General features: G+C 37.6%; 2 protein-coding genes across 4 annotated transcripts in view; both read right to left on the bottom strand.

Annotated features, from left to right (window-relative positions):
• The window catches only part of LOC115783986 (serine/threonine-protein kinase pim-1-like), a 1015907-nt gene that overhangs the window by 770147 nt on the left and 225718 nt on the right, over nt 1-20042 (bottom strand). The window lies entirely within an intron of this gene.
• Nucleotides 1-20042, bottom strand: part of LOC115783992 (Ig heavy chain Mem5-like) — a 194250-nt gene that overhangs the window by 46523 nt on the left and 127685 nt on the right. The window contains exon 3 of the mRNA XM_030735028.1: nt 18392-18402. Coding sequence (XP_030590888.1) covers nt 18392-18402 — 11 coding nt within the window. The remainder of the gene's footprint in view (nt 1-18391; nt 18403-20042) is intronic.

The raw sequence follows: 20042 nt of genomic DNA, 5'->3' as shown, positions 1-20042 counted from the left end.
CCTACACGATCACAGCTGTGAAAGTAAAATTCATACTGTGAAGTCCTCACAATACAAAACTATATCAAAGGGAGTGTTGAACTGGAAATTGAAAAGAAGTTATTTTTCATCATGTAAATATCCCACAAGTTAAGCTAAAAATATGTCTGACAGCTGCATAATAGTCATATTTATTTTAACATTTTTACTGGTAGGTTATAAAGTTCTGAGTTATGCTTACTCTTTAATTCTCAATCACTGTCTGTTGAGTGAAAAACATTTCTTACAAAGGTTATGATTTGGTTCAGTGGAAAAAATTTGCTGTTTAAAATCTGTGTTTACTGATTCATTCTTAGAAAGTGGCTTTTGATCACGTGTCTAGAGGGAAAGGAGCAGAAATCAACCAGCTGAACAATGCTGAGCAACAAGTAAAGGTTTTAATTGGTACATTTTTAGAATTAACAGAAACAAAAGAGATTCAAAGAAAATGGAGATCCAAGTCTTCTTGTTTGAGGCTCTTCACCACTAAACACACAAGCTTTTAGGAAGTTTCTTTGATGATGGAAAACTGGCAGCTTTGGGCAAATACTGGACCAGTCCCATCATCAATGTGTCTGATCCATTCAACAGCAGCTCCTGCAGTCTTCTGGGTGTTTATGATAAAAAATTATTTGACATAGTGAGATTGTGAACTAAAATCAGTAATTGTTTGTCACTGCTGGATCTACCTGTTAAAAAATGTTTTTATGTTTCTTGTTATAGTGACAGAGATGACAGACTTTACTTTGTATGCCCTCTAGTGTTCAACATTATTTTTATAAACATTCCCCTGAAAAGGTTATTTTATGTCCCTAAGATTTGTATTTCTGCTAGCAGATTATGATTTTAATGAGGAGGCATCTTTGCCCCTTTTTTCTTTTCTTACAATTTAGAACCACAGCCTAATTTACAATTCAAGGTGAGATGTGACACTATCTGACCTCCAGTGTTCAGATGAGCACTGCAACATTAGTGCACTGAATATTTTGTTCAAAACACTAAAAGATGTGGTTATTTCTATTTGTGACACCTGGGCACATTTTGACAGCAACACAGCTGAGAATAGTCTTTAATCATATTTTTACCAGCAAACATTATGATGGATTTTGTACAGCTGTTTAACAGCTCCAGTCACTGTGGAGCTCGAGCACAGTAATAAACAGCAGAGTCTTCAGTCTTCAGGCTGTTCATCTGCAGATACAGCTGCTCTCTGCTGTTGTCTCTGGAGATGATAAACCTGCCCTGAACTGACTGAGAATAATAGATTCTATCACTGTCATATTCAATGATTGCAATCCACTCCAGTCCTTTTCCAGGAGCCTGTCTGATCCAGGCCATCCAGTAGCTGCTGAAATCAATGTTAGAGCCTGTACAGGTCAGTTTGTGGGATTCTCCAGGCCTTTTAACCACTGCTTCAGACTGAGTTAGAGTCTGACCATCAACACCTGTCAAATAATGAAAAAAAAAAAAAAAAGAAAGGCATCATGTGCTATAAGATAGTAACAGTGACAATTAAGTATTTTTAAGTGAAAAATCTTCACCTGCCCAGAAGAGCATTAACAGCATCAGTCCTGTCCTGCAGTCCATACTGTTACCTGTGAGTCCACTGCTGTCTGCATCCTCTCTGTGTCAGATAAGTAGAAGTGAGAGACGTCTGAGTTTTGCATTAACTCCTCCTCACTGAAGGAACTGAGTCAAAAATGAAGTTTATCATCAATCTAGACAAACTTAAAACACATTATAATGTTAGATTGTACCAATAAATTCATTAAATTAATATATATCTATTTTAAATTTTGTAACTCATGCCATTTGAAACATTCTTATATTTAATAACAAAAAAATACTTTTAGAAATTGATTTAAAATGTATTTATTCCTTTATTTTCATTAATTCATCTTTCACTTGGCAACAGATTAAAAAATACAGCAGCAGTCAAAAATTTTGACACACTTACACGTTCATATGGGTGTCCAAGCTTTTGACTGGTACTGTATGTGTGGAGGAAAAATCCTTAAATATTAAAATACGGGAAATTCTAGTAATTAGCATGACACTGAAATTAGCATGACTACAGGTGCAACACAGGAAAAGTTCCCAGTTCTTATCATGGGGATAAATAATAGTGGTAATTCTTGTGAGTTTTTGACTCGTGTTACTGAGTTCACGGCCTAATTCACAAAGACTGAAGACTTAATTCTTCTGGCACATTAATAAACTTATATGTTCTCAGTCTTCAGACAATTCATCTGTAGATAGACTGCAGATCATCTCTAGAGATAGTGACTCTACCCTGGACTGACTGTGAGTAACAGATACTAAATCCAGACTTTGTACAGATGAGTCTGTGGGACTGATCAGGTCTGTGGCTGTGTAAGTCATCCACTTTACCATCACTTTACCAGGAGTCTGTCTGATCCAGTTCCATACATTGTTTTCAAAGTCAAAACCAAATATTGTGAAGGTGAGTCTGTGTGACTCTCCAGATCAGAACAGCTGGGTCATACTCTGTTATAGTCTGATATTCAACACATCTTGAAACAATGACAGAGATCCAGAGTTCAGATTTAGAAATGATCCTGTTCCTTTCCTGATACAAACTTCACTCACGTGAAATGTGACGTGTTTGTTTATTTGTGAAGGAAGACACCTGAAACACTGTAATTAAAAAATTAAGACAGCCTCACAGTTAGAATAACATTTGAAAGGTCTGGGTTCGATTCCACCTTGGCCCAGGCCCAGGCCTCTCCCTCTCTCTGTGTGTATGGGGTAAGATAACTGTCAAAAAGAATGTATGTGTAAGGAGTCTAAATTCGTACATGTAAGTCAATAAACGTGCATAAATATAAGATTTGTATTTCGAATGCAATCTATAAAGTTACAACTTCGCAACAATACAAATACAAATCACAAATTTACAAGTACAAGTTACAACTTCTCAACAATACAAATACAAATCACAAATTTACAAGTACAAGTTACAAAGTTACAACTTCTCAACAATACAAGTACAAATCACAAATTTACAAGTACAAACCTCTAACTATTGAATGTCATACTGCGCATGAGCTCATTGGTCCTCTCATAGACACATCCATGTACCGCTCCACTTTAAATAACCATTATTTGCATATGGCTGAATATATTTTAATCTAATTAAGACATTACCAACTTTTCTTTGGGAATTGACTGTATAGAAGATGTGTTTTCCTCTAATTACAAAGTTTAAATGTAATGTATTGTTACACATTTTAATTAAGAATTTAGTATACCCATTATATCTTGAACTGAGTTAAACTGTCTTGTAGTGTCTGCTGTTTTGCATTGTCTGGAATTCCATATGGGTTTTTATGACTTCTGGAAAGGGAGAATAGATGTAAAGCTCCTTCCTGAGATAGAGCCTCAGGGCCAGAGGAAGGAGGGCCAGGGTCAGAGGTCTCCCCAGTCCGACTGGCAAGAACAATTGTACAAAGGTTATCTCACATTCCTCTGTGAGTGACTTTAGCCAGTCCTAAAGGTGAAGTAATATGTAACTAGATGTTGGAGTAGAGCTCTGTGCTATATAAGTTAGGAAATGCCTCTCTTCTGGGAGAGAAAGGAGACACAGAGATGACAATTGCGATCTCTCCCAAGCACAGACTAGGACTGCTTGTTATGACACTCTTCTTTAATGTTAATAAATCTGTTATTTAAAGAAGATTTTGTGAGCAGATAATTTCTTCGAATACATCCACATGGCATCAATATTAAGAAGCAACAATATTACAGACAGAACAATAATGGAGTCACAACAGTCTCCTATAAAACATTTTGAAGGAATATGTACTTGAAGTACTTTAAAACCAAACCAAACCAAACAAACAGTGTAGGCACTGCAGTGAGTTATGATAAACTGTCCCCAAACTCTTAAAAAATAATTATAAACCATGAGGTGGGAGGCAGGTACATGCTGGACAGGTTAACAGTCTGTCACGGGGCTGACACAGACAGAAATGTATTCACACTTGTGGCCAGTTTAAAAAAATCCAGTTAAACTAACAAGCCTGTCTTTGGATTTTGAGGAACCTTGGAGTACTCAGAAAGAACCCACGTGGGAAATGGTGCAGAAAAAGGAAACTCCACCAGAAGCGTCGAACTGGCCAATGGATTCAAACCACTCCAGAACCATGTCTGTGGTTATTCATGATTTCATTTCCAATTTTGATTTGGTGGAAGTAAAATTCTCAGTTCACTTCATGTTTTTTTTTTTTTTTCAAATCATAAGCTGATAATAAAATAAATTAAAAAATAAATAAATAAATAAACTGTCTTGCCCAATGACACAACGCAGCGCAGGGGATAGTGGCTCAAACCGGCAACCCTCCGGCTGCAAGGCGAGCACCTACCCACTGGGCCACTGCCACAACTTAAGCATAATGGATATGCACACATACAGTACCAGTCAAGCGTTTGGACCCCGGTATGTTGTCTGTCTATATTTCTCTATGTGTTTCCCATGATTGTGAGTGTACTTGTGGTTGCGTCTTGCTGTGTATTTGTACAAGCCTTTTGGTGGTTTGTATCGCTGTGGGCCGACGCACGCAGTAATAAACAGCTGTGTCCTCAGGCTGCAGATTCTGTCCTGTTATTGTCACTGTTCCAGCAGAAGTGTCTCTGCTGTAGCCGAACTTGTTCTTTAAAGCATCATTTTGCCTCAGACCACTCGTACCCCATTGATGAGAAATCCAATCCATTGCTTTTCCTTCACGCTGTCTGACCCAACCTGTTGCATAGCTGTCATCAGTCAAAGAATAACCAGAGACCTGACACATGATGGTCAAAGACTGTCCAGGCTGCACAGTCGTTGAGTCTGGCTGGATGAGATCAATACTGTACACACCTGTGGAAACAGAAATCACATTTTTCCCCCATCATTCATCAGAATATTCTGCATTCATAATGTGTTATTAGAGGGAATCCTCTGAAAGCTCCTCACAGGATCCAGCAGCCAGTAGCAGCATCAGAGTGAACATGATTGATGCAGAAGCTCATCTGTCCTCTCACTGACACATAGAAGCACCACTCCCTTTTATGTAACTATTATTTGCATATACATGTATACATTATATTATAATCAAATTGTTTATTTGTTTCCTAATGACAATTACTGTATTGTGATGATTTAAATTGTTAATTTAATAACCGTGCAGAACTGCTGCCTGTTCCCCTGTTTATTAATTAATATTTTTTTACCCCTGCAGTGAGTCATGATAAACTGTCCCAATATCAGAAAACATGTTATTTAAACTCAAATTTGTTTTGAAACAAATTTCAAGCAACTGAGTAGGGTGAGGAGCAGCAGACATCCAAACATCCTTTCCTGATACAGATATCACTCACCTATAATGAGAGCCAACAGGAGCGCGCTCTGTACAATGACCATCATCGTAACCTGGCTGAGACCTCAGCTGTAAAGGCTGATATGAATGAAAGATATTTATACTGCACAGGCAGAATGGGCAGGAATTTTAGGTCAGTTTGAATTTGCTTATTTCTGCATCTGAGCTGCATTGAGACATGTTGTTGTGAAACCATCAATAAAAATAATTTTGAGTGAGATCATCCTTTGACATGTGGATTTTTTTAAAACCAGGCTCAGCACTGTAATGCAGTTAAAGCTACTGCAGTCTTCTGATTGTTCATGATAAAATCATTTGACAAAGTTAAACTGTGAACTAAAATCGGTAACTGTTTGTCATTGCTGGATCTACCTGTTAAAAAAAAAATGTTTTCAGGTTTCTTCTTGTAGTGACAGACTTGACTTTGCATGCCCTCTAGTGTTCAACATGATTGTTTTTCAGTACAAATCACCATAAAAATTATTATTTTATGTCCTTAGAATTTGCACATGTAGTACTTCTGGTATTTTATGATTTTAATGAGGCGACATCTTTGTCTGTCTTTTTGACTCTTTTCATTTATGCTTTAGTGCTTATTTTTCTGATCTAATCATCAATTAGTGATCAAAATACAGCTCCAAAACTATCAAGATAATAATTTTAAGCACTGCAGCTCTGTTATATGTAGTCACTGTGGTTGTTTGAGCATAATGACAACCTGCAGAATCTTAATTCTTCAGTCTGTTTATTTGCATGCTCAACTTAACATCTGAATTTCAAAAGCAAACCTATTTAGTGAATATCTTATAATACCAGTTGTCCATCTATACTGATGAATCTACTGTTTGTAAATTAGACAAATAACTTCAATACACACTCACACCACACATTTACATCATCTATGTTTTGCAGTATTTGTGCAGGGTTCTTGGTGGTTTGAGGTACTGAGCTTTTTTCCCATGAACTTTCTTCAGTGCATTATATTTTCATCAGGCTGTTTGTTTTTGACAGTGATTATTTTGAAATGTGAGCCAATGTGACTCTTTGCTCTTCATAGAGCTGCTCCAGCTGCTGTTAAATTGGTTGAAAATTAGTCTGGGCCCTCTCTCTCCCGTCTGCTGGGGTGGGTGTGCGGTTCTCCTTGGAATGAGTGGCCTCGGGTCTTCGTATGTCTCGATGGGCTGCTGGTGGCCTGGGCTTCCTGGGGCTTTCTTTGCCCGCCTATAGCTTCTGATGGGCTGAGCTGTGGCGTTCTCCCCTCATTAGTAAATACATTTCATGACACAAACACAAACACCCACGTAATAACACAGAATGGTTGGTTTGTGTAACCATGCTTCTTTTATTTTGTTTTTCCCACACAGTTTATAATTGCAAATATTTACAATATCTTATGTTTTATAAGTGATGAACTATTTGGCTTACCTACTTGCACTCTTTCCTGTTTCTTTGTTCTATTTTCTTCCTATTTTCTCTATTTGCTCTCGAGCACAGTAATAAACAGCAGAGTCTTCAGGCTGTTCATCTGCAGATACAGCTGCTCTCTGCTGTTGTCTCTGGAGATGATAAATCTGCCCTGAACTGACTGAGAATAAAATATGTATTCACTGTCATATTGAATGATTGCAATCCACTCCAGTCCTTTTCCAGGAGTCTGTCTGATCCAGCCCATCCAGCTGCTGCTGAATGAAATGCCAGAGCCTGTACAGGTTAGTTTGTGGGATTCTCCAGGTTGTTCCTTTACTGATGCAAACTTCACTCACCTGAAATGAGAGCCAAAAAGAGCAAACTCTGTACAGTGGCCATGACTTTACTTGGCTGAGACTTTAGCTGTAAAGGCTGAAATGAATGAGAGAGATTTTTAACTTGCAGACAAAATAGGCAGTTTGAGATTTAGCTTCAAAGATGTTTTCAAATGTTTGAAAAAAGCATTGAAAGAAATTATTGCATCACCATCAACACAGATATTATTTCTGAGTGTTTTGGATCATCTTTTCATATGTGCGGCTTTGTTATAGAGTGGGAGTAAGAATAAGTGGTCAGTATTTTAATACTGTGTATGCAACACTACTCTGAACCACTCTAGTGTTCAACAATATATGGCAATATGAATTTCCCTCCATTTAGTTTGCATCCACAGTAGGAAGCATGTAGTATCTCTGCTACCAGACAGTGATTTCAGTGAGGAGATATATTTTGTGAATTTTGCCTGTTGCTACTGTTAAGTGAAGAAATTATCATTAGAGACAGTTTTTTAAATTTAGATTTTAGTTTTTTACTCTTAGTTTCAGTCATTTATCATACAACCCCAATTTTTAAAAAAAAAGGAACAGATTTTCAGATCTCATGAACCCATAATTTATTAACACTAGAACAAAGAAAAGGAAAATGTTTAAAATGAGCCTTCATTATTCTTGAAAAATATTAGCTCATTTTGAATTCGATTACAAGAGAAAAGCTGAAAAAGTTTGGACAGGGGTCAACGATGGCGGGAAAAGTAAGTGGTGCTAAAAAGAAACATTTGGCAGTACATTTTGTAAATAATTAAGTTAACAGGTCAGTTTCTTAGAAGTTTCTTAGAAGTCAAAATGGGTCGGGGTTCCCAAAATCTGGAAAAAACTACGTCCACAAATTGTTGAACAGTTTCAGAATAATGTTCCTAAATGTAAAATTGTAAAGATTTTGAATATCTATGAAATTTCTGTGCGCAAAGAACAAAATCAATATTGGATGCGTGTGACCTCTGGACCCTAAGGCAGCATTAAAAAAATTCAATTCAATTCAATTCAATTCAATTCAATTCAATTCAATTCAAAATCACAACAATCCTCATATTGTAAGGTAAAGACTATACAATGATTACAGAGAAAATCCAGCCTTGTTATCAGTACTCAGTTCAAAAGCTTACGTCTCTGATAGTAATCAGGTGCATTAGTGCCTATTTAGCAGCTTGCACATCTGGAAAGGCAACATCAATGCAGAAAGGTATATACAGGTTTCAGAGCAACATATGCTCCCATCCAGATGACATGTTTTTCAGGGAAGGCCTTGCGTATAGCAAGATAAATCTAAACCACATACTGCAGATATTACATGGCTTCATAGGAGAAAGGTCTGGGTGCTGAACTGACTCATCTGCAGTCCAGACCTTTCGTCAACTTTAAAGATTTGCGAAATCATGAAATGAGAAATACAAAACAGAAGACACAGGACTGCTGAGCAGTGAGAATCCTATGGCAGAGATTAATAGTTCAACATTTCTGTCCTAAAAGTCCAGCTGCTGCTGGCCTCAGTTCCTAGATGTTAAAAGCAGAGGAGATGCTACACAGTGGTAAACACGGCCCTTTCCCAACTTCTTTGAGACTTGCTGCTGACATCAAATTCAATATGACTTTATTTACTTATATTCTTAAAATTTCAGTTTATATATCTGATATTATGTCTGTGTTGACAACAGTATTAGTAACAAGAGGAAAACGACAACCAACCACAATAAATAAAGATTCTGAAGCTTTCACAGAGCAGTCTGGCTGAATGGAGGACGTAATGGTTGTAATGGTTTCTTCTTGCAAGTGTGTCACAGACAACATAAGAAGTTAAGTATTAAGTAAAGTAAAGTAAGTAAACTGGTTATTTTTATGAATTCGGCTCTAAGTTGGCAAACAAATCTAAAAAAAAGTGTAAAGAAAATGACTTTAGAATTAAATATCAAAATATGATAACATATTCATACCAGATGCAATACAGATGTTCCACGATGAGGTGATAAAAAGAGGAACTAGTTTTTGTGTGACTCTTCTATTACATAATTCACTGTGCCTCCTCTGGCACAGTAATAAACTGCTGTGTCTTCGGTCTTCAGGCTGTTCATCTGCAGATAGACTTTACTGCTGGAGTCGTCTCTGGAGATGGTGAATCTACCCTGGACTGACTGGGAATAATAGATAGGAGTACTAGCTGTGTGTACCAAAGCGATCCACTCCAGCCTTTTACCAGGAGCCTGTCTGATCCAGTTCCATACTGAGCTGCTAAAGCTAAATCCAGATGTTGTACATGTGAGTCTGTGTGACTCTCCGGGTCTTTTAACAGCTGGTTCAGACTCTGTTATGGTCCAACCTTTAACACAACTTGAAACAAAGACAGCAACCAGCAGAAGCGTTAGCTTTCTGTGAGCCATGTTGACAGTGTGCTCAGTAAGTTTTCAAATCTGCAAATTCCCTTTAAATATGATCTTAGAGAGGAATTCTCACTCAGTCACTGAGAATTTGTTTACATTAAGCTCCTCCTATTAGATTCACATTCTCCTTTTAAAGTCAAATTTGCAGGAGGAAAATCATCATTATAGAACTTCAGTTTTCATATATTTACACTTTCATGAGTAAGAATTCATTTTCAACGACAAATCCAGATGTTGTACAGGTGACATTCAACACAACTTGAATAATAGTCATATTTATTTTAACATTTTTTCTGGTTGGTTACAAAGTTCTGAATTATGATTACTCTTTTATTTTTGTTATTTCTCAATGATGAAACAGAAAAGTTAGTAAAATAAGATAATCTTAAGACCTGGATTATAGATATGATTAAAGGTGTGATTATGATGAATCCCATAGTGAACACAATGCTGGATAATCTTTCAAATAATGGCTGTTAAACAGCTCTGCTTCTGCTTTTTAGATAATGTAACAAAGCAGCTGAAACCTGAAGACTTTACTGAAGCAATAATCTTTGCATTATTTATTTCAAATTGAATCACAGCTCGTGTACACAAAAAAGGCCTTAAATCTGCAGTGAAACCAGTCATCAAATCCTTTCTGTTGTTGTTCATTCTTCTGTGAGAAACAGATCTCACTCTTTTAAGAGCAGGTAAATCAAGACAAGGCTGAATCTGGAATAATAATAAATAAATGCATCTCACTGCCATTTTTTTAAAGGCTGTCGAGTGAAAAACATTTCTTGCAGAGGCTGCCTGATGTTACTACAGCTGAAAATGATGTGGAATTTGTTGTGATTTGGTTCAGTGGAATTAATTTGCTGTTTAAAATCTGTGTTTACTGATTCATTCTAAGAAAGTGGCTTTTGATTATGTCTCTAGAGGGAAAGGAGCAGAAATCAACCAGCTGAACAATGCTGAGCCGCAAGTAAAAGTTTTAATTGGTACATTTTTAGAATTAGCAGAAAGAAAAGAGACTCAAATAAAATGGAGATCAAAAGGAGGAGGGCGCTACTTAACTCCAACAAACAAAAAAGATGGACTTTCTAACAAAAATGCAATGGAACCTTCGCCCCACCGATTCTATTAAATGAAAATTAAACCTGTGGTATGTAAGTAGACAGTCTGAACAAAAATTGAAAGAAATTAGCACCTTTGAACTTAATGTCTGTAGAAAAGGATCCAGGTGTTCTGTAAGAGATGCATGTTTTAAACAAGTTCTGCTCCAGTTTCCAAGGCTGTGCCGTATGTCAGAAAGTCTCTTTTTTTCCCTTCAAATTGCAATTAAGACTCATAACAACAAAATTAAGCTTCTTTCCTCCATATTGTCCAAGGCTGCTCACAAGGTTCATATCACATTTTTAAATTGAAATAAAGTAGAGCATCAGTTTCCATGCATAAATTAAAAATATATATCTTAAGGTCTTTATCTAATATTTATCATTATCTCTCTTTAAAGCCTGACACGGGTCAATTCTTCTCATCTCTTTTGCACACTCTTCTTGTTTGAGGCTCTTCACCGCTAAACACACGAGTTTTTGGGAAGTTTCTTTGATGATGGAAAACTGGCAGCTTTGGGAAAATACTGGACCAGTGCCATCATCAATGCCTCTGATCCATTCAGCAGCAGCTCCTGCAGTCTTCTGGTTGTTTATGATAAAAATAATTATTTGACATAATGAGATTGTGAACTAAAATCAGTAATTGTTTGTCACTGCTGGATCTACCTGTTAAAAAGGTTTTTATGTTTCTTGTTATAGTGACAGAGATGACAGACTTGACTTTGTATGCCCTCTAGTGTTCAACATTATTTTTATAAACATTCCCCTGAAAAGGTTATTTTATGTCCCCAAGATATACACATTTTTTTTCTGCTAATGGACGCAGATTTTAATGAGGACGCATCTTTGCCTCTCTTATTGGCCCTTTGCTGCTCTAACTGGTAACTGAAGAAGTTACCATTAGGGCCTTATTTCCTTTTAATCTTTAGTGCTAATTTTGGTGATTAAATCCTTGATTAATGATCAAAATAAAGTTCAGGAACTATCAAGATGATCATTTTAAGTGCTGGAGGTTTTTAGCAGCTGTTCATTAAATGTAGTCAGTGTGGTTGTTGAGCATAATATCAACCTGCAGGATCTCCAGTCTTTAGTCTGTTCATCTGCACATTTAATTCTTTGTTTGCAGAGAAATTATTTTTTAAGTCTACTTTTGCATGAACACAACATCTTAATATACTAACAGCATAATATCCTTATTCAATCCATTCTTGTTCTTTTAGACTTCTGTAAATCATTTATGAGTTTTTTGTGTGTTTGATTTATGCTGCACCAGTCCAAATCTAGCATATGAATTTTAAAAGCAAACCTATTCATTGAATACAGTTTAATATCAAGAGTTCAGCTTTACTGATGGTTTGAATCATTTTGGTCCTAAATAGCACATTAAACACACACAGCTGTGTCTGCATATTAGACAAATGCATTGATTACACAATGTGATTTCTCTGTTGAGGATGAAGTGATCACTTTGTTAATTCATGCCATTGTTGGTATTCACATGTACATCAGCTGTGTCTTGCAGGTCTGTTGACAGTTTGGACCTGTGTATGCCAAATATGGACACACTGATAAAGAGCTGAATAAGCAGCTGTTTACACAGGAATAACCAAAGAGCTGACAATATACAGAACCATTGAAACAGAAATGAACATTATTTCCAAAATTTGCGCGATTATTCAGAAGTGAAAATGTTTATTTGTGTAAATCCACTGAAAGCTCCTCACAGGATTCAACAGCAAACAGCAGTATCAGAACTAACCTGACTGATGTTGAAGCTGAAATGATGAAACCCCCTTTTGTTTGTAACTTTTATTCTTGGATTCTTGAATGCATCATATTCTAAACAGTTTGTTTTTTTCCTTCCTGATAAAGTTTGTTTTTAAATAATCGGAGCCACTGTGAGTCTTTGCTGTTCACAGAGCTGCTCGAGCTGCTCTCATATTGGTGCCCTGAACGTTAGAAGCAGCTGACAGAGGTACAGAGTTTTGGTGACAGTGAATAAGCAGATGTGCAAAGCTTAGTTTCTCTTCCTCCCAAACAAAATGACACCAAAGATAAAGATAGTTTCCACATTTGTTATGATGGCAGTTTGCAGAATGGGTGGCAGTTTAGGAAGACTTGAACTGACATCAGAAAAAGGAAAATGCAGGACAGAATGAGTTAACGGCTAAATATTAAATAATACTAAATACTACTACTGGTTATTTCTGTTGGTGACACCTGGGCAAATTTTGACAACAACACAGCTGAGAATAGTCTTTAAATATATTTTTACCAACAAACATTATGATGGATTTTGTACAGCTGTTTAACAGCTCCAGTCATTGTGGAGCTCGAGCACAGTAATAAACAGCAGAGTCTTCAGTCTTCAGGCTGTTCATCTGCAGATACAGCTGCTCTCTGCTGTTGTCTCTGGAGATGATAAACCTGCCCTGAACTGACTAGAATAATATATTCTATCACTGTCATATTCAATGATTGCGATCCACTCCAGTCCTTTTCCAGGAGCCTGTCTGATCCAGGCCATCCATCTGCTACTGAACTCAATGTTAGAGCCTGTACAGGTCAGTTTGTGGGATTCTCCAGGCCTTTTAACCACTGCTTCAGACTGAGTTAGAGTCTGACCATCAACACCTGTCAGATCAAATAAGAAAAAGAAAGTCATCATGTGCTATAAGATAGTAACACCAACAAGTAAGTATTTCTAAGTGAAAAATCTTCACCTGCCCAGAAGAGCATTAACAGCATCAGTCCTGTCCTGCAGTCCATACTGTTACCTGTGAGTCCACTGCTGTCTGCATCCTCTCTGTGTCAGATAAGTAGAAGTAAGAGACGTCTGAGTTTTGCATTAACTCCTCCTCACTGAAGGAACTGAGTCAAAAATGAAGTTTATGATTGTTTGGTCGAGATGTGCTGAATCTAGACAAACTTAAACCACAAGTATAATGTTAGATTGTAGCCATAAATTCAATAAATACTTTCTTACTTACATTAATACTTTTCAGAGTTTTTGCCTTTTTTGCATTTTGTAGATTATGCTATTTGAAACATTTAATTTCATAACAAAAATGCATCCATCCATCCATTCTCTTCTGCTTAGGCAGGAGCCCAGGTTTCCCCCTCCCCAGCCACCTCCTCCAGCTCATCCGGAGGGACCCCAAGGCGTTCCCAGGCCAGCCGAGAGATATAATCTCTCCAGCGTGTCCTGGGTCTACCACGGGGCCTTCTCCCGGTGGGACATGCCCGGAACATCTCACCCAAGAGGTGGCCAGGAGGCATCCTAATCAGATGCCCGAGCCACCTCAACTGGCTCCTTTCCTCCTGTAGGCCCACCACCCGCAGGAGGCGTTGTAGGGGTCGGGTGCAGTGTGTGTCGGGCGGTGGCCGAGGGCGGAGGCCGACACACACTATGCCGGACCGATCCCCGGCTATCGAAACTGGCTATTGGGACAAAAATGCACTTTTAAACTAAATTAAACTCACTTGGCAACAAATTTAAAAACGTGTTTGGAGGAAACATCCTCAGAAATAAATGTTAAAACTGAGGAGATTCTAGTCATTAACATGACTTTGAATGTGTTGATTGTTCTCACTGAGTGTTTCACTCCTTTGTTACTTAATTCACTTTCTAATTCAAAGACTGAAGACTTAATTCTTCTGGCACATCAATAAACTGCTTTGTTCTCAGAAACACTCCTGCTGGAATCATCTCTGGAGATGGTGACTCTACCCTGGACTGATCGGGAGTAACAGATACTGCAGGACTGTTCAGGTCATTTAACAGCTGATTCAGACTCTTATTGGCTCTTTTACATCTTGAAACAATGACAGCAACTAGCAGGATGTTAGATTTCCATAAACCATTTTACCAGTGTTCCTGGTATGTCTCCCATCCATACTGACACAAAGTGATGACCAGTAATGTTAGTTTTCTGTCAGCCATATTTACTTTGTATGTACAATGTTGTCTAATTAACCCCTTTAAAGATTCTGTGCTCTGACAGCAAGATGATATAAAGACTTAGATTAAAGGTTCTAGTATTGATACTTTGTTTGAATCCACTTATATGTCGGGAACGTGGTACGTCAGGAGGAACTGAACTAAAACCGTCACTATGCAAAAATGTCAAATGTGCATTTTTGCACAAAGCTGGGCTATCTTTACAATAATGGACGTGAAACTTCTATTCTTCTATTCTTTCTACTTTATCTCTTACACTTTATTTTACTGTATCTTAGTTATATAGTGTACAGTATATAGGGATTTCTTATTTCTCTCTCTGTCTCAGTCATATTTTATAGCTGATAGCAGTCAAAGAATAAGCAGAGATCTGCTAGGTGATGGTTAAAGAGTGTCCAGGCTGCACAACCATTCCTACTGGCTGGATGAGATCAATACTGTACACACATGTGGAAACAGAAGTCAACATTATTTCCATCATTCAGCTAATTTTTCAGTATTTCTAATATTTTTATTAGAATAAATTATCTAAAAGCCCCTCAAAGTTAAAAAGTAGCAATTTTGATGCACTTCAAATATTTTATACATCTGTAAGTTCATTTTATAGATGTATTTGATGAATATAGAAATTGGCACCAGGAGTTTGCATGTTCTCCCCGTGTCTGCGTGGGTTTCCTCCTACAGTCCAAAGTGTTAGGGTTAGGTTAATTGGTGATTCTAAATTGCACATAGGCGTGAATGTGAGTGTGGATGGTTGTCTGTTTCTCTGTTAGCCCTGTGACACGCTGGCAACCTGTTCAGGGTGTACTGTGCCTCTTGCCCTGACAGCTGGATAGGCTCCAGCCCCCCTGTGACCCTGAAGAGGATAAGTGGAAGAGAATGGATGGATGTCAAGAGTTCATGTTTGAATTACTCAAGTATTAGAAATAGTGTTACTCAAAGCATTTATATTTGTAATGGGTTCAGTTTGAAGGAAGAAATGAGCTTTCATGACAACATGACAACATAACTGACAACATTATTCAGGCTTACATTTACATTATTTATGTCTTGCAGGTGTCTGAGTTTTTGTGCAGGTCTGTTGACAGTTTGAAACACTGTGTCTCTAACACGCACACAGTAATAAACAGCTGTGTCCTCAGGCTGCAGATTCTGTCCTGTTATTGTTGCTGTTCTAGCAGAAGTGTCTCTGCTGTAGCCGAACTTGTTCTTTAAAGCATCGTTTTGCCGAAGACCACTAGTACCCCACTGATGAGAAATCCAATCCATTGGTTTTCCTTCACGCTGTCTGACCCAACCTGTTCCATAGCTGTCATCAGTCATAGAATAACCAGAGACCTGACAGGTGATGGTCAAAGACTGTCCAGGCTGCAAAACCCTTGAGTCTGGTTGGATGAGATCAATACTGTACACACCTGTGGAAATATAAATCATAATGTTCTCCATCATTCATCTGATTATTTTGCTTGTCTGAGGTTTTTATTACAGTGAATCCTCTAAAAGCTTCTTACAGGATCCAGCAGCCAGCAGCAGTATCAGAGTGAACATGATTGATGTTGAAGCTGAAATGATCTGGAGCTTGTCTGTCCTCTTACTGACACATGTACCACACCCTTTTAAATAACTCTTATTTGCATATTCTTATTATCTTTTCTTATGTTCTTATTTGCATATTTTTGAATATTTTTAATCAGCTACAGCTTTTCCTCTTGATAAAGAAAATGCTTACCTCTTGGCTGAACATGTTGTGTTATTTATGCATTAATTCATGCCAAATTATCCCAATACTAGATAAAACATTTTATTTAAAATTAAACAGGTTTTGATGATCTTTTTTAGTTCTTTAGTTTTGGAATTATCTGATCTAAACAGCTGAAGAAACACTTACATAAAAGATACCCAAGATGACGCCATCTTATTCGCTTCCTGCACGTATCTGATTCATTTTTCAATAAATGATTTTTATTTTATTAGTTATACTACAGAGTCACTTGTGTATTTTGAAGTGTAAACAGGTACTGTAGATAGATAGGTAAATGGTTATGGACAAAATGTTTGTTTTTAATTCAATTCAATTCAATTTTATTTATATAGCGCCAAATCACAACAGTCGCCTCAAGGCGCTTTGTATTGTGGGTAAAGACCCTACAATAATACAGAGAAAACCCAACAGTCAAAACGACCCCCTATGAGCAAGCACTTGGCGACAGTGGGAAGGAAAAACTCCCTTTTAACAGGAAGAAACCTCCAGCAGAACCAGGCTCAGGGAGGGGCAGTCATCTGCCGCGACCGGTTGGGCTGAGGGGAGAGAAAAGACATGCCGTGGAAGAGAGCCAGAGATTAATATCAATTAATGATTAAATGCAGAGTGGAGTATAAACAAAGTAAATAAGGTGAATGAGAAGAAACAGTGCATTATGTGAACCCCCCAGCAGACTAGGCCTATAGCAGCATAACTAAGGGGTGGTTCAGGGTCACCTGATCCAGCCCTAACTATAAGCTTGATCAAAAAGGAAAGTTTTAAGCCTAATCTTAAAAATAGAGAGGGTGTCTGTCTCCCGAATCCAAGCTGGAAGCTGGTTCCACAGAAGAGGTGCCTGAAAGCTGAAGGCTCTGCCTCCCATTCTACTCTTAAGTATCCTAGGAACCACAAGTAAGCCAGCAGTCTGAGAGCAAAGTGCTCTGTTGGGGTGATATGGTACTATGAGGTCTTTGAGATAAGATGGTGCCTGATTATTCAAGACCTTGTATGTGAGGAGAAGAATTTTAAATTCTATTCTAGATTTAACAGGGAGCCAATGAAGAGAAGCCAATATGGGAGAAATCTGCTCTCTCTTTCTAGTCCCTGTCAGTACTCTAGCTGCAGCATTTTGGATCAGCTGAAGGCTTTTCAGGAAGCTTTTAGGACAGCCTGATAATAATGAATTACAATAGTCCACCCTAGAAGTAATAAATGCATGAATTAGCTTTTCAGCATCACTCTGAGAAAGGATGTTTCTAATTTTAGAAATATTGCGCAAATGCAAAAAAGCGGTCCTACATATTTGTTTAACCCTTGGGAGGTCCTTTAAAAAACTTACATTCGTGATCCTAAGGACAAAATGTGTCCTCTTCCTAAAAACCGCTGTAAAAATATTATAAAGTAATAAATGATCTAGTCTTTTAAAACTACTTCAGCCTGACACATAGATATGAAATATTATATACTTTTTGAAAATTTTTAACCCTTTATAGGCCCATTTACTTACACAGTGCCACTTTTTTCATGGACAAAAATTAAAAAACTCAAATAATTTCCATAAAATGTATTTTGGGGACTATTGGATTATTATTTTTATTAGGCCCTGAGATGAGTCACTGATTGGCATCAACATTATTTTTCATGCATTTTTTGTTTTTCTACAGTATCCGGTTTTGTGAAAAACTTACATTTGTGATCCTAAGGACACATACTGTCCTCTACCCAAAAACTGTTGTAAAAATATTATAAAGTAATATTTTTTCCACTTTAAATGATCTAGTCTTTTAAAACTACTTCAGCTTGAAATAAATATATCAAATATTACATATATTTTTGGGTATTTTAACCCTTCAAAGGCCAGTATTCTTACATACCGCCACTGTTTTTTTTTATCAAACATCCAAATAACTAAAATAATTTACATAAAATAAATTTTACGGAGGAGAGGAACATGGCGGTGCAAATGTTAGCACTGTTGGCACACACCAAGAAGATAAGAAGGTCCTGGGTTCAAATCCACCTTCTGCCTGGGGCCTTACTGGGTGGAGTTTTCATGTTATCCACATGTATGTGTGGGTTCTCTTAGGGGACTCCAGCTTCCTACCACAGTCCAAAGACATGCAATTTGTAGGGATAAGTCATTTGGTGATTCTGAATTGCCCATCGATGTGAATGGTTATCTGTCTCTCTGTCTTGGCCCTGTGACAGGCTGGTGACCTGTGCAGGGTGTACCCTACCTCTCGCCCTATGGCAGCTGGGATAGGCTCCAGACCCTCTGTGACGCAGAATTGGATAAGTGGAACCAAATGAATGGAATATTTGATTTTTATTAGGCCATGAGATGGTAAATGATTGGCAGCAATATGTTTTTTCATGCATTTTTTTTGTTTTTCCTGCAGTGACAAATAAAAAAACATCATACTTGAGGTTCTGAGGACAAAAAATGTCACCTTCTCAAAAACTGCTGTAAAAATATAGAGCAAAAGAGAAAGACGGTGAGAGACAGTGTGAGTGAGAGACAGACAGGGTGAGTGAGAGACAGACAGGGTGGGTGAGAGACAGACAGGATGGGAGAGTGTAGAGCTATGTGTCTGTCTGTGATTGTGAGAGTCCAGCTAAGGTGAAGCGGAGACTGCAAATGGACAAACTATGGTGGTCTTTGCATGTAAAATGCATGTAAAATTCCCATATTTGCATGTAAAATTCACGCTGCTTCTTACTTCTACATTTACTGATGAGAGAGGGGCCTGCAGCAGCACCTTGTAGATTTGAGCTGATTCATTTTTTGACCTGTAAACACCATGCCATGTGCTGTAAAATCTTGTCATCTCCAAAAAGGCTAATCCTGCACTACTGTTCATTCTTATAGCCATGGCTGCAGTGCAGGTGCATAATCTACCTGAGCGAGAACCAGAACAAAGTCCAATTTTGTTTTGGTTCTTGCTGCTGAGGCCTCTTTGAAGCTCTGAAAGGTCCCTCATTGTTTATTATTCTTGAATTAGGTTTATAAAGCAGAATCTGGCCTTCAAAGAGAAAAGACTTGAAGTTGGACATCACACACGCGCATACACACACACACGTGCACATGCATGCCCGTGCACACATATACACACATACACGATGATCCAACATCAATAGTGACACACACTTATTATTTCGGGAGCAAGAAAACCTTGCAGAAAACAGTAAAAAGTGTGTAATTTTGATGCATGCATTGAATGGTAAAAAAGTAGCGCCACCTGGTGGACAAATATAAAAATCAAAAATTCAAAGTCAGTAGTCCAAAATAAAATCTTAATGAAAAAGATTGCATTGGTTTATGTGAAGATAAACGTGTGATCAAAAATGCAATTTTCGATGGTTTTGAATGGGACATTTTGTGTCCCTAGGATAACGAGTGTGACTTTTTGAATTGCTAAGCTAATTTAGGCTATTTTTAAAAACTGATTTGACAGTTCTAAAATTTGTTGAAAATGATTAACCTTTGGCAAGTTTGAGTTATGTTCAATCAGCACAGACAAAATGGCAGGCAAATAAAAAAAAAAAAAAAACGCAAAATGTCCCTAAGATCTCCTAAGGGTTAATATGTGCATTGAAGGACATATCCTGGTCAAAAATGACTCCAAGATTTCTCACAGTGTTACTGGAGGCCAAAGTAATGCCATCC

This window comes from Archocentrus centrarchus, chromosome 8 (genome assembly GCF_007364275.1).
Source record: "Archocentrus centrarchus isolate MPI-CPG fArcCen1 chromosome 8, fArcCen1, whole genome shotgun sequence".
Lineage (NCBI taxonomy): Eukaryota > Metazoa > Chordata > Actinopteri > Cichliformes > Cichlidae > Archocentrus > Archocentrus centrarchus.
The sequence above is the reverse complement of the archived record's forward strand: the minus strand, read 5'-3'. Positions and strand labels throughout refer to the sequence as shown.